Source organism: Ictalurus furcatus, chromosome 5 (genome assembly GCF_023375685.1).
Source record: "Ictalurus furcatus strain D&B chromosome 5, Billie_1.0, whole genome shotgun sequence".
Lineage (NCBI taxonomy): Eukaryota > Metazoa > Chordata > Actinopteri > Siluriformes > Ictaluridae > Ictalurus > Ictalurus furcatus.
Genome location: NC_071259.1, coordinates 28,511,057 through 28,525,253, shown reverse-complemented (window position 1 = coordinate 28,525,253; position 14,197 = coordinate 28,511,057). Strand labels below are relative to the sequence as shown.

At 39.3% G+C, this 14,197-nt stretch overlaps 1 protein-coding gene across 2 annotated transcripts; it reads right to left on the bottom strand.

Moving 5' to 3' along the window:
- Positions 1-787: 787 nt before the first annotated feature.
- Positions 788-14,087, bottom strand: nr1h5 (nuclear receptor subfamily 1, group H, member 5). Of its 2 annotated transcripts, none has more exons than XM_053625623.1 (11): positions 13,942-14,087; positions 11,289-11,428; positions 9,063-9,416; positions 8,358-8,498; positions 6,068-6,219; positions 5,335-5,430; positions 4,687-4,786; positions 4,472-4,588; positions 4,284-4,376; positions 3,094-3,207; positions 788-1,313 (listed from the first exon to the last, which is right to left on the bottom strand). In XM_053625623.1, the coding sequence occupies exons 2-11, from the start codon at positions 11,380-11,382 to the stop codon at positions 1,105-1,107; spliced, it is 1,470 nt and encodes a 489-aa protein (XP_053481598.1). In that variant the 5' UTR covers positions 11,383-11,428; positions 13,942-14,087; the 3' UTR covers positions 788-1,104. The 2 variants fall into 2 exon arrangements, with proteins under 2 accessions (XP_053481598.1, XP_053481599.1); XM_053625624.1 differs by having other exon boundaries at positions 11,289-11,410.
- Positions 14,088-14,197: the final 110 nt, after the last annotated feature.

Here is a 14,197-nt window from a genome sequence, read left to right as displayed (position 1 = left end):
TTACAAATCATAAACTGAGCTGTGGTGGTGTTTTGTCCTGTGATAAAAGCAGTAAATGAAAAATTCAACAAATTAAAATTGGTCAAGCAACCAACTTTGCAGTTATTGGACCACTTGAGATGGAATGAGCCTTTTCAGAATTTCTACTAAAAATGAATAAAAGTGTTAAGATGACGTAAAATGCTTACACTTCACAGCAGGACCTAGGAGTTATGTTATCAAATTTTTGGATTTGAAGTTTTTGTTTTTCAGTGTGTCATGTTTATCCCCCAGTGATTGATTATATTTCTATCTGGCACTGACTCTTCTCCATACAGAGGTGGTTTGTTTAGGTAAACGTATGGCGTAGCATTTGTGATGTTTGTCTCCCTGCTATACGGCGATACGGGTGCCATCTAAAACCTACAACATTTTTGCTTTTGGTCAGACCAACCATGAATAAAATTTGTTTACGTTTACGTTTTCATAAAAAAGCAATTCATCACACAGCTGTAGTTTCAACAGACGAGGTTCAGTCAGATACGGGAAAAAGAAAGGCTTATTTAGGTTTTCGTTGTGATTGCGATTCACTTCACAGGCAACTAGAGGGCTCTAAAAATATAGACTGCTCTTTTAAAGAACGCTGACCACGCAACTCAAGTTTGAAATGGATAAATCATCTGTTACTCTTTTCATTTTTGAAATACGCTGCTACTATTTAGCGCAGACATGCAAGTAGAAAACTGAAATGAATTTTCAAGACAACAGACTTGAGTGTAATGTTAACAGACCACACAACAGCTTTAGAAACCTTTGTATATTTTTAAGTCAAGCCATTAGGCCTCAAGTATAGTGAAAAATAAATGCAAATCCAAGTAAAAATAAGTTTGTACAAGGGTATAACACATAGACGTGGACTAATGTATTATCAAAAATAAGTTGCAGTTTATTCTAAATGTCCATTTTCATAGAACACATCAGAGGAAGAATGCTGATCCAGCACTTTGTTTGTCCCAAATCACAACAAACACCACGTTTTCTGTGCTTAGACCAGCATGCCTGCTTAGAATGTTTATAAACACAGGAACTGACCATGTAGTCCTCTGTCTTCCTGATCAGTGTGTCTCAATGCTGCATGTCCCAGATCTGCTGCGGTCGGAGTGTGAGGTGGTTGTGGTGCAGCGTCCTCAGCTCTGTTAGCCGGCCAAGCAGCCTGGCGAAACGGCATGGCCCGTGAGTCGTACCCTGCCCGTTCCTGCACACTTTGGAAAGCAGCTCCAGAATAAATTCCTGCAGGTTCTCTACACAGCTCACTGCACACAGATAGGGTCTGTCTACCTCACACACACAGAGAGAAGAGGAAAAATATCATTACAAGACAATAATACGGTGCTTTTCTTTGATTTAACAGGAAGTTATGTGGAAAGTATATATATATTAGAGAAAAAAATTCCCTCTATTTATAATTGTAAGTAATATGAACCATTACTAACGGTTTCATTTTGGACCGCACCATAGTGCAATCTGAAAACTAGGATGTGAGACGGTGTTTGAGAACTACACCGTCATAATGCAGCTGGTTCAACTGGTCCCTTCCTGTTTCAAGTTTCACAAAGGTGGGGAAAAAAAAACAGATGTTGTGGTCTGCAGTAGTCTTCGCAGTACATGAAGTCATGCAAGTGACTATAAATTACATATTCATTTTTGTATAAAAGTGAGCAGCTTCAAAGGAAAAGAAAAAAACCACGCTATTATTTAAGGAATACATCACTTGGGGTTGTGCCGTTAAGGGAAAATAATCAACGAGGGGCTTGGGTGATGCGTCCTGACGCGAAGTGGACCACCATGAACTGGATTCTTTTCCTATGACGGTCCCAAATTGTGTTATTCCTCTTATGCTAAAGCAAATTTGCCAGTAAAAATGCGAACTCTTGTGTTACAGAGAAACCACACAGTACAAAGTCCTCTGTCCTGAAGACTTTCCCATGATGGAAAACTTACTGACTTTTACAAAGTACCGACACTGAAGGCTCCTTTGGTAAATGTTAAACAAATATCTCCTGATAGAATACATTCTTATACGTTGTTGTTGTTAAATAACATTTTTAATCTGTTTATTATGGTGCGTTCAAGTCATGTCATAAAGATCGTATTTACGAGTTGATCGCCACCTTAAAGTCGTAATTACTAGTGGGAAATTCTGGATTTTCTTTGAGTCCGGAATCGGGAGCGTGTCAGTAAGAAAACATGGTGGAATCAATGGATGCAACATCTGTGGTTGACGGTAAATTTGTCGAACGCGAATGTTTAATCGCCTCAAAAGCTGATTTCGTTTATTGTGTGTTTGGAATATGCTGCGTTATTGAAATACAAGCAAATTGCTGAACATGTCATTCTCTGAGTATTTTAATGACAATAAAACAAGCTAATTTCCGGCACAAAATACGATAGCACTGTAACAATTACGATATAATATGTAACAATAAAGTTTTCAGTAGCTTAATAAATTGATTAAAAAGAAAAACACAATTGATGCACATTCTTTGTTCTTCCTTTCCTAGAAGAAGAGTTTAAAAAAAGACTTGCTGTATTTTTTTTTTTGTAGTTAATTAAGAGACGGTACACCGCCATCTGGCTCCGACCAAAGTAACTTGAACGCACCCGACGTCGTAATTATGACTTCCCAACTCGTAAACACGAACTTACCTGGAAGACTTGAACGCACCATTATTATTCTTAGGTTATGTAGAGCATGCACCATACACATCCCTGTGAATTAGTTACTATAGGACAGATTTCATATACATATACATAAACTGTGATCTGCCTTGGAGCTGGAAATACCACCAGTTATGGAAAATCTAATAAATACTGCATGGAATAAAACAAATAAGCATTCATTCTTCATTCATTAACTAATAGTTCTCAGGATTTAAGGGATTAATAAGAATGACAAACTATCTATAATAAGAATAATGGACCTATAAGCTCCCATTGCACAAAATGTTGCACACACAGCAGAAGCAAAAGATATTTGAAAGATATTAGTGCTGCAGCTAATGAAAGGAGGCTCATTTTTTCCAGTTAACTGGCAATTATGTGAAGGCCGCAGACCTGAGCACAGCACTGAAGTAGCAACGAGAAGAGCGTATTCAGCATCCGTCACTGAGATGGCTGCCATACTGTGGAAGAAATTCAGCACAGGCCCCAAGAGTTCCTCACTCATTCCTGCCCACAGAAACAGACCAGAAAGACGATATCATCATTTCTGCTGCCAATGCACTCCTTGGCTCTTATTGTGTTAAAGAGTTGAGCTTAATAAAATGTAGTTTTAAAAAATAACAATAATTAAGACTTATTGTTAGGAATTTTCACCTCATTTTAAGTTAAGTAAACACAGCACTGCACTAATGTTGTCAGATAAGTAGTTAGCTTAGCTAATGTTACCTCTGATACATTGACTATATGAGATTAACTAGCCTTTTTTGTTTTTAAACAAGCTAGTTAATGCTTGGCTAAGTGTTGTGTAAATAAATCCCAGAAGCAGCAAGATAGTATTATATTATGTAAGTATTAGGTACTAGCAAGCTAGATTTCTCCACGTTTTCTCTGCTGGGGTTCAATAAAGTATATTTTCTTCTTCTTTTTTTTTTTTTTTTTTTGGAATCTAAAAATTTGCTAAAATCTTACATTTTTCAATCTATCTAGACACCATAATGCAACTTTATGTATTTGAACCTTCAGCCAGGTATATCACAATTATAATAAATATTATAGAGTTGCATTTGTAACAGAGCTAATTAGTTCTTATTTGGCAACATTAACTAAATACTGCACTGTTGCCAGATAAGCAGTTATCACTCCAGCAGCAGCTGTTTGACTTCAATAAATTTTAAGGTTTGCTATCAAGCTAGTCAATGTTAGGTTAAGTGTCAAGTATTGTACTGTGTAAACAAGTACACACGGTTGCTAGCAAGCTAACTAACAATAGGATAAGCATTATATTAACATTATGTGTAACAAGTGGCCCATCTATCTGTCTGTCTATCTATCTATCTATCCATCTATCTACTAGCAAGCTAATTAAGATTAGGCCAAGTATTATAGCATGTAAACAGGAAGCCCATCTATCTATCTATCGATTATAAGGCCTACTATCTAAATAAATATTAGCCGAGTAGAAATTGTCAACAATCAAATATGTGCAAAGGATAGCTTAAAAGTGATTAATCCTACTATTAAATTATACTGCATAACACAATTTATTTATTTTTTTTAAACATCTCACAATAGCAAACATTCACCTGAGTTTAATAGCATCTCATGACTGTTGGTCTTAGACTGTGAGGTTTTCACCCAGCTGTGACTGGAGTCACTCACATTGCCAGGATACAGAGCTAATGAGAAAGAAATTCAACCTTAGTGACTAGATATAAACGTTTTGCTTGTTTGGACTCCTGAGTAGAGACTACACCGATCAATGCAGCCTTACATGAGGTGTACAGGGACGGATTCTCAGTAAACTGTTGAGCCAAGAGCAGGAACATGACCTCCACAGACGAGCTGGAGAGAAGAATGCTTTGATCAGCACTATCCAAGAGCTCAAACCCTGAACAAACAAACAAACACCAAACACAGATTAGCTAATCAATCTTGCTCTGATGTCATCCGATTTGTACTGATTCTGTGGACAGGGACATATCGAACCAGGTATGCTCTTTGAGAACTGCAGAAGTCTATCTATTTCTAGAGGGGTCAAGTCGGTCAACCGATCAGCACCATCTTGTAAACAGGATCCTTGGGACACCTGAAACGAGACAGGAATATTATGAGTTTCTGGACAGGTTTTTCCCAAATATAATGCTATTGTGGCCTTTTGACTACCGATTTTCATCTCATGAATCAGAGCCCGCAGTGTGTTAGAACAGGGAAACACCAAACTGGAACCAGAATTGGGGAAATGTGGGAAATTCCAAAAGCAAAAGCTAATCGATACCAAAGTTCATAGTACATAAATAAAACTAACAACCACTTAACCTGATATGTAGGTTATTATCAAGTAGCTGCAATATGTTTAGCATGTGTACCTCTGTCAATGCTTGTTTATTTGTGCTAAGAACCTTCGGTTCTTCCAATCTCCTACGTTTTGTTATGGAAAAAAAAGTTTAGGCCATATTCTGGTATTGGTATTGGTATTCACCATACCAAGCTAGCTAGTGAAAAACCTTCAACAGAATTTTTGACCCTATACAAGGCTCTGGTGTTGGAATTATGCTTAACATGCTAGCCTGGGACTGGGCTTAATCAGTGACTTTTTTGAAATGATACACACTAAAGCCATGCTGACATACACACCCGGACACGAGTGCCATCCTGAGCTCTGTACCGACGATAAGCTTCCACAATTCTGTTCAGGACACATTTCTGCTCTCTGGACAATCCTGATGGCACCTTAAGCAGACGGAAATCCAAACAAGACAACCGTGCTTACCGACTCAGAACTGAAATACTGGCAAGTTGAAAAATGACCATTAAAATCTCTAAAATAACAAGAACATTTATGCTGCCGGTCTTGTGGAAGTGATAAGTCTAGACAACCGGACTATTATTCAATCTTGAATATGTTTTGCCACTTATCTGAGGGGCTTCATCAGTGAATAACTGCTATCGTGATTTAAAACCGTGACATCATGGGGTCCGGAGGTGTGAATTATCGATGTATACATTAAAGAAACCTGGTGTGATGGAAGCGTAAACGAAGCCAATGTTGTAATGACTTCATTACCAATACACATCTCTGGATCTTGGCATCATGTCAATCTCATCATGCCACAGGTATGAATCGTTGTGATTAAACAGTGGGGATTTTCCCACCATTTACTAGAAATGATGAAGTCCCTGGGATGAGTCACAAAAGCATCTTCATGTCCATTTTTCTGGGTCAGAAAATGATGGACTGAAACTGCATTACAGGATGCTAGTTAAAACCACATTGTCTAAACAAGTCAATAAATCCACTGATTGTCTGAACACCTCTAAAGACCTTTAGAAAAGTAGCTCCTGGGGATTTTAGAAACTTAGCTCATACCCGTGCTGGTGCAGGTAGTCTACTGGTAGAGGACACATTTCTGCTTTCATTGCTTTCCTCATCCTCAGCGGTGAGCACCGAAAGTGAGTCGCCTCGGTGCTTGGCCCCCTTTCTTAACCTCTTTGACTGGCACTGTACCTCAGTCAGCAGACCTGTTGGATAAGAGCAAAGATCTTTACAGCGCAAGTCAATTTTCTCATTCTGGTTCTTGTTCTACCAAATATACACATACACCTACTGGCCTGTTTATTAGGTACCTACATTCAGGGTCATGAATATATGAGTGAATATATGAGGCACTCCAGTTATCAACCAGCCCAAAGCTGCACAAACAGCAACGGAGCATTATAAATGTATAACTAGCCTTATATATAAATAGCCTTACTTCATTTCTTCAAAGCAACTTCATCACATGACTGAAGTTATTAAAGCGCCATTCTCAAACCTCTTTCCCAACATTTGGACCTTACTAAAACTACCAAACTATATAACACACCTACTAGCGCCTTTAAGGAGCAAAATTATTGTGAGTATTGATTATCTGTAGTAGCGTACTAAAGGCAGTGTAATGATCCACCTGAGGAGTGTGATCCTGGACTAACCTCTTGACTTAACATGGCCCATCTTATAATGCATGCACTGACCATTTTATCAGGTACACCAATCATACAGGTGCAATTATAAAATCACTGACATTACCGTTAACCTTTTGTGTTAATAGTCTTCTAGCTTTCATCACTGAACAATGATACACCTGCACCTGATACACTTGTTCCAGCACCACACACACACACACACACACACACACACACACACACACACACACACGATCATGTGAGTGTCATGGCTGTGCAGCAAATGATCCACGATCCAGTTAATATTTGGTCAGCAGGGGTCCTTTCCAGTAATGGATGGGGTAAAGGAGATCTGGCAAGTTATACATAGTAAAAGTCAGGCTACAGGCAGTAATTGTAGACCCACAGGGAGCACCTATATGACCGATTTACTTCATAAAATGGCCAATTAGTATAAATAAAACATAGATGTAGATAATAAAATGGGCATCTGAGTGTAATATGTATGCAAACTGGAAGCTGATCCTAGACCAGTGTTCTTAATATCTGCGATCAAGTAAAGGTGACATTATAATGTAAGTAGTCTTTAATCTGCATTCCTAGTGTGCTAAAGCCGAGAGCCGATCTGGTATGCATGCTAGATCAATCATTTATGTTTGACATACAGCTACAGGAAGTGTTCATTCTCCACGGAGTCGAAGCTGGAATGTAACTCAGAGGAATTTTTTTTTTTTTTTTGTCCGTTTGGCTCTTTGTCCTCCCCACTTCCTGCATGACATCTCTTTGATTTTATTTTGTTCGTTAATCTCAGAGGAAGCCAGGCTTAAATCCAGCACAGTCAATAACATATAAACACCACATATTCCATAATAAAAATCTATGCCACTAGACCGAAGATTCTGTCCATTCACATCCAGTCTTGAAGGCATACAATCTGACACAGGATGTTCTAAATATATATTATTGTAAAATAATCAACTTCAGGGGGTAAGAACAACTCAAGTTCACATCAACACCCCATCACTGAGGTTTTTTTTTTGTTTTTTTTGTTGTTTTTTTTACAGTTACATTTATATAGCGCTTTTGTAGACACTCAAAGCGCTTTATGTAGTATTTGGGGGGGGGGTGTCTCCTCACCCACCACTAGTGTGTAGCATCCACCTGGATAATGTGACAGCAGACATACTGCGCCAGAACGCCCACCACCCACCAGATATTAGTGGAGAGGAGAGAGTGATGTAGCCAATTCAGAAATGGGGATTATTAGGGGGCCATGACAGAGAAAGGCCAATTTCGCCAGGACACAGGGGTTATACCCCTACTCTTTTAAGTGTCCTGAGATTTTTAATGACCACAGAGAGTCAGGACCTCTGTTTAACGTCTCATCCAAAAGACAGTGCTGTTTTAACAGTATAGTGCCCCAGTCATTACTGTATACTGGGGCATTAGACCCTACACAGATCACAGAGTGAACACCTCCTGCTGGCCTCACTAATACCACTTCCATCAGCAACCTTACATTTCTCCAGGAAGTCTCCCATCCAGGTACTAGCCAGGCTCAACCCTGCTTAGCTTTAGCGACCAGAACCAGACGAGAACTGCAGGGAGATACGGCGCTGGCGAGTAGTTATTTTCCTACAACAGCGCACCCTGTTGTGTTTTATTCCTTACGTCATCAACCGTTCATGAAGAAAGGAACACAATCTCTCACTCACACTCGGCTAGCATGCCGACAGCTCGACACTTGCGCAGTCGGCAGTCTTGGCACTTGCGACGCATGTACATGTCCATCTCGCAGCTGCCACCACTCTTGCACCGATACACAGCCTTCTTGGTGACGCTGCGCCTGAAGAAGCCTGTAAAGAACACGGAGAGTGTTACCTTTATTTAATGGTTACAGTCGCAACTTTTGCAGAAATGTCAGAGTAGAACAAGAAGAATTGCTAAAATACAGATCATTGTTGGTCTATGGTAAAAAAAAAAAAAAAAAAAAAAAAAAAAAAAAAGTGCATTATTACGTTATCTCCAAAATTCAGCAAAATCTCCATTTTATGTCTTATAAACATGTATTTCTCAATGGTTTTTCAGTTTAACAATCATTAATGCATAGGAGGACATAGTCCTTCCTCTCTCTCTCTCTCTCTCTCTCTCTCTCTCTCTCTCTCTCTCTCTATATATATATATATATATATATATATATATATATATATATATATATATATATATATATATATATATATATATATATAAAACCATGTGACAGTATATTATGAAACGAATAATATATGAAATATATGGTAATATTTTCTAAACATACATATTAAAAATATATATTCCCAGCCAAATACACAATGTACCAATAATCAGTAATTAATTTGTCATTTTTTTTCCACTCCCAAAAGCACAAATCAGCTGATCACCTTTGCAGCCTTCACAGGTCAGAGCATTGTAGTGGTATCCTGAAGCTTTGTCCCCACACACCACGCAGAGTTCATCCTGACCCCTGACCCTAGCTCCAGGCCCCAGCCGGGGTCGCTTCATGCCCGGTGTCGTACCCATACCTCCTCTCACTTGCTCGTGCAGCTCCACGTCTGCTGGACACGGAGGCTCCGGACACTGCGGGCTGTACGGGTACGCTGGGTTACACGGTTGAGAGCTGGGGGGTCCATACACAGAGACTTGCACGTTTGTTGGATTGTAGTGCTGCTGGCTGTAGGGAAAAGCCTGTAGATCAAGGTCCTGGTATGAATATCCCAACGGATCCACCAGCACATCTGTGAAAAGGCGAAAACGTCATATTACGCGATAATGTTTTCCATATATTTAAAATGTGGCACAATGAGATGTATAAAAGGAGGTCAGTATTAATTCAGAAATGAGTTAGCTGACAGAGTGCAACGAAATGCTCGTCTGGAACGTGATCCGCATCGACAGCATGTGATTTAGGAATTATTTGACGGCTTTAATGAGACCACCGGGACAATAAAAGACTCAGAGCAAGACCTTGTGAACCACTGAGTGACTCTGGAAACAGGATGCAGCTGAAGAGCGTTGTGATGTTTATGATATTAGTTTGCTTTGGTTTTGACCTTTAATAATCACAGTGAATCCATACAGACCGAAGAAACTTCAGCCTTATGAGAACGGGCTCAGGATTTGTGAAAAATTTCTCAACACATTCCACAGAGAAAACACGTGTTACTGCTGGCACTGCTTCTGAAACACATCTGTGCAGTGAGACAGGATTGCTCTTATTCACACCTACATGTTGCAGAAAGAAACATGCAGATTGACAGGAAATGTGGATAGATGCGGTAGAAATAAATCTGTTTATCAACACAACATCTCTGTTTGGCTGCGGATTTAACTGAATATTTCAGCGTCCTGTCAACCTTACATTCATCTACAACATCTGTAGTGTATGTGTGATTGTCACAGGAAAGAATTTTGACAGTTCCCTTGAATAAGAAAAGAACGGCAAAACTTTACTCTAAACTGACTTGTATAAAGTATTCGAAGGGCGATTGCTGAATTCCGTCAATAAATACTTCTAATATGCAACTCTTTAGTGCAGTTTAAAAACTATATTCTTTTAAAGCATGTGTCAGACCTATTGTATATACCAGACTGTATTGCTCCTGTGTAACCTTCAAACACCGGAGCAATACAGTCAAAACATCTTCAGTTTCTCACGGTTTCTCCCAGGGTTTGTCCCGTCTGTGCGTGATCACACCCACACAATTATATTGGAAGGATACGTCTACAAATATTTCCAAATGACTACTGAAGACATTATAGCTTTCTACACGTACAAATACATGTTTTGCACACGCTTTACTTATCCAAGTTGACTTCTTATTATACATACGTTTCAGAACAGGGTTTCTTGTGTCACATATGTCCAAACTCTTGTTTGTGGTAATTGATAGTGATAATAATAATAATATATGATGTGTATATATAATGTATTCCATTTGTGACACAGCATCTCATTCATATCACTCAGCCTCCCACTTCTCTTTTCGCCCAGATGTTTTCTGTCCTGTTCAGCCTGGGATTTGTTGCATGACATGGCTGAGCTCGCATCTGTTTGTAAACTATTGGAGTTCGCTATAAACAGCCATGTTGGTGAACACTGTTGCTCACGTAATGTAATGTAATGTAATGTAAGATAACCTCTGTCTCCACCCTCATCATACACTCATCTATCCATGGTCCCGGGTTCGATCCTGAGCTCAGGTCTGTGTGGAGTTTTGCATATTCACTACATGTCCATGTGTACTGTATTTCCTCTGGATTTTCAGGTTTCCTTCCAATGGCCAAAAACATGTTGGTAAGTGAATTGGCAAATGTGTGTGAATGTGTGTGTGTGTGTGTGTGTGTGCATGGTGTGATGGACTGGCAATCCATCCAGGGTGTATTCATGTCTCACACAGAGTATTCCTGGGATAGGTTCTGGATCCACCGTGACCTTGACCAGGATAAAGAGCTTACTGAAGATGAATGAACAAATGAACGAATGAATCCAGACCTAGTAATTAAAACTCATGTAGATCACTGGTTTTGACACGTATGAAATAAGGTATGAAATGTTACATGTCTCGGTATAAACAGGTACATAGGAGGTTTAATAGGAAGAACCTTACCATAGTACTGCGGTTCTGCCATGCCGTAAGCATCTGCTCCAGAGAGGTAGCCTCCGGTCATCATGCCCATCTCAGGATCCATCCACTCTCTCATCTCCACTTCTGATTTCACAAACTGCACTCTGCACAGACGTCCACGTCTAACACCGATCAAGACATAGTCAAGAATTCATTATACTGTACACACATTTCAGTTTCTCAATCTATTTCTTTCCACTGAGTAGTACTTTCTGACGTAGACCAGATCGTGTCTGGAGTTGGAGGATCTATATTTGGTGGATGCTTTGATGCAAACGCAGATCATAGACGTCTAAGGAGGTCAGAGTGCATGGAGACATGGGATAAGGAGTGTGAGAATGGGATGCAACAAGTCCCGCGTGTCTCAACAGCTGCTCTAGTGACGGTTTCAGAGGGCGGCTCATGAAACAGAGGCGAGTCCCTGGTGGTCTCTGCAGGTTTGGCGTGGACACGGATGTCCAGCTGGAGACCTTTTATGAACCACCTGAATGTGCAGAGCACGTTTCTAGATTCGGCTATAAGAAATAAGGCTGTACTGGGAGCCAACTCTGGACCGGTTTCTCTCACTGCCTCCATGATATTACTTTCATTCTACAGGCTTCAAATCTTCAGTCAGTAACCAATGAAGAGATCCAACGATCAGGTGGGTCCATGTAAAACTGCTGAACTACGAGACCTTAGAGTTTCATTCCTGTTTTCCAATGCCTTATCTGCTGTGTGTGTGTGTGTGTATGTGTGTGTTGATCCACAGTCTATGTCGGTCGATCTGTGCGTCCCATGGGAGATGAGAATGACAGACGGCTCATCTCTGATGCTCTGCTGACTGTTTGCTCTGTTTCACTGTTTGCTACGGCTCTGTTTGTCTTGCAGTTAATATTTGACCCTGAGGATTTAGGATTTTAGGAGCTTCAACTAACCCCCTATCCCCCCCCCACACACATACACACACAAAGGTCCTGACTGGACACAGTGAAAAAGATTCCATCTTGTAGAGCCTTTATATAGACAATACACTGTTGTGACAGAGTGCCAATTTAATGCTACTTTACTAAATTATTCGTATCTATGTGGGGGAGCGATTATGATAGAGCCATTATTAGCATTTCTACATCCCGATGGAGGGAGGACTTTTGTTATTTCTGTTGCCGTCCATCAAAATGCCTTGGAGGTCATTTCCTTACAAATCCGAAAGAAGGAAAACAGGACCTTTGCCTGGTCGCCGCACACAGCCTCACTTCACACAGGGTGAGAAAGAGCGGGACTGTTGAACTCCCTCCGAGAGGCGAGCGGGTTAAAGAGTTTGAGCATTCATTCATTTTTCATGAATACCATAAATAGCAACATGTATAGCTTGCTTATTCCTTGGATGAAAGGGCAGGGGTGGTCTTGTGTTGCAAAACCTTTTGGGAGTAGGAGTTTTATTAGAAGACAGAGTGAAAAGAGATTAATGATCCTGAACTTCCCGAAACATTTTGACTGTAACGTAATCAGGCCACACTAAACACCAACTAACAACTGGATCATTTTCTTTGCCCCCGTTCAACCACACAACACGGTCTATCCATCCATCCATCCATCCACACATACATCTATATGTTTTTTTTAAATGCTCTACAGCATTCTTTGGACCATATGATATTGTGTTTATGGATAGAAACAGGAAGCAGACTCTTAGATTAGAGTGGCCTTGCAGGCTGCATTGGCGAGTGGGAAGAGACTAAAGTCCATGGTCAACTAAAGAGATTTCAGCAGAGGAGATAATCGCTCGTCGTGTTGCTATTCAAAGAGTGAAAGCTCCATTAGCACTTTTATCCCAATTCGTGACTCTGCCAGTGCAGGAGAAAAATGAGGTGTCATAACAGATAACCGACACTAATTGGTTCGTTTGAACATAAACTCTTCTTACATATCTCTTCCCCAGCTCAGACTTGAACTCTAAGTTGTCCCAGTGACCTTGTAATTATATATATATATATATGTATATATATATATATGTATATATATATATGTATATATATATATATATATATATATATATATATATATATACACATATATATATCTCACTTTTATGTCCCCACTGATGTACATAAAGCTAAATGTGATTGTTTATATATATATATATATATATATATATATATATATATATATATATATATATATATATATTCTGTGTGTGTGTTTAATGATTTTCATAAATACATAATTTCATCTATGGGGTACTTTAATCTGTGTAATTTCTAATTTCATTAGACATAATAAAGCAAATTTCAAATATGATTGAGTGTGTTTCAGAAGTGTATATGTAGCTTCTGAAACACACTCTAGACAACTTTTTATTTAATTTATTATTATTATTATTATTATTATTATTATTATTATTATTACAATATATTGACATAATATGGCGCTGCTCCTCAAAAAACGCTAAAACATCTGTTGGCTTTTTAAATTCCAACACCAAGACCACACACAACATCCTGTCCTCATGCCTTAAAGCTTATATCATTGTGCAGAATTTTATTTACATCCATATTAAGACTGAACCAAACATTTAACATCAAATCATGAAAGAATCATCTTTATCCTAGAAACCGTCCCTTTATAAATAAATGCAGGATTTTGGAGCACTCACCAGCTCTGATGTTCTCAGCGTTGGCTCTTCCAATATCTTCTTGATTTGACTCCCCGTACATTTGTAATGCTGACACAGGGCCAGCCTCTGACATCCAACACTCACCAAATACACTCACACACACATACACTCTCTCTCTCTCTCTCTCTCTCTCTCTCACACACACACACACACAGACATGCACTGAACAAACAGTGCTTCTCCCCAAATTAAAATCTGTTCACTCAAACACATACCAGTACATGCAGTACACATC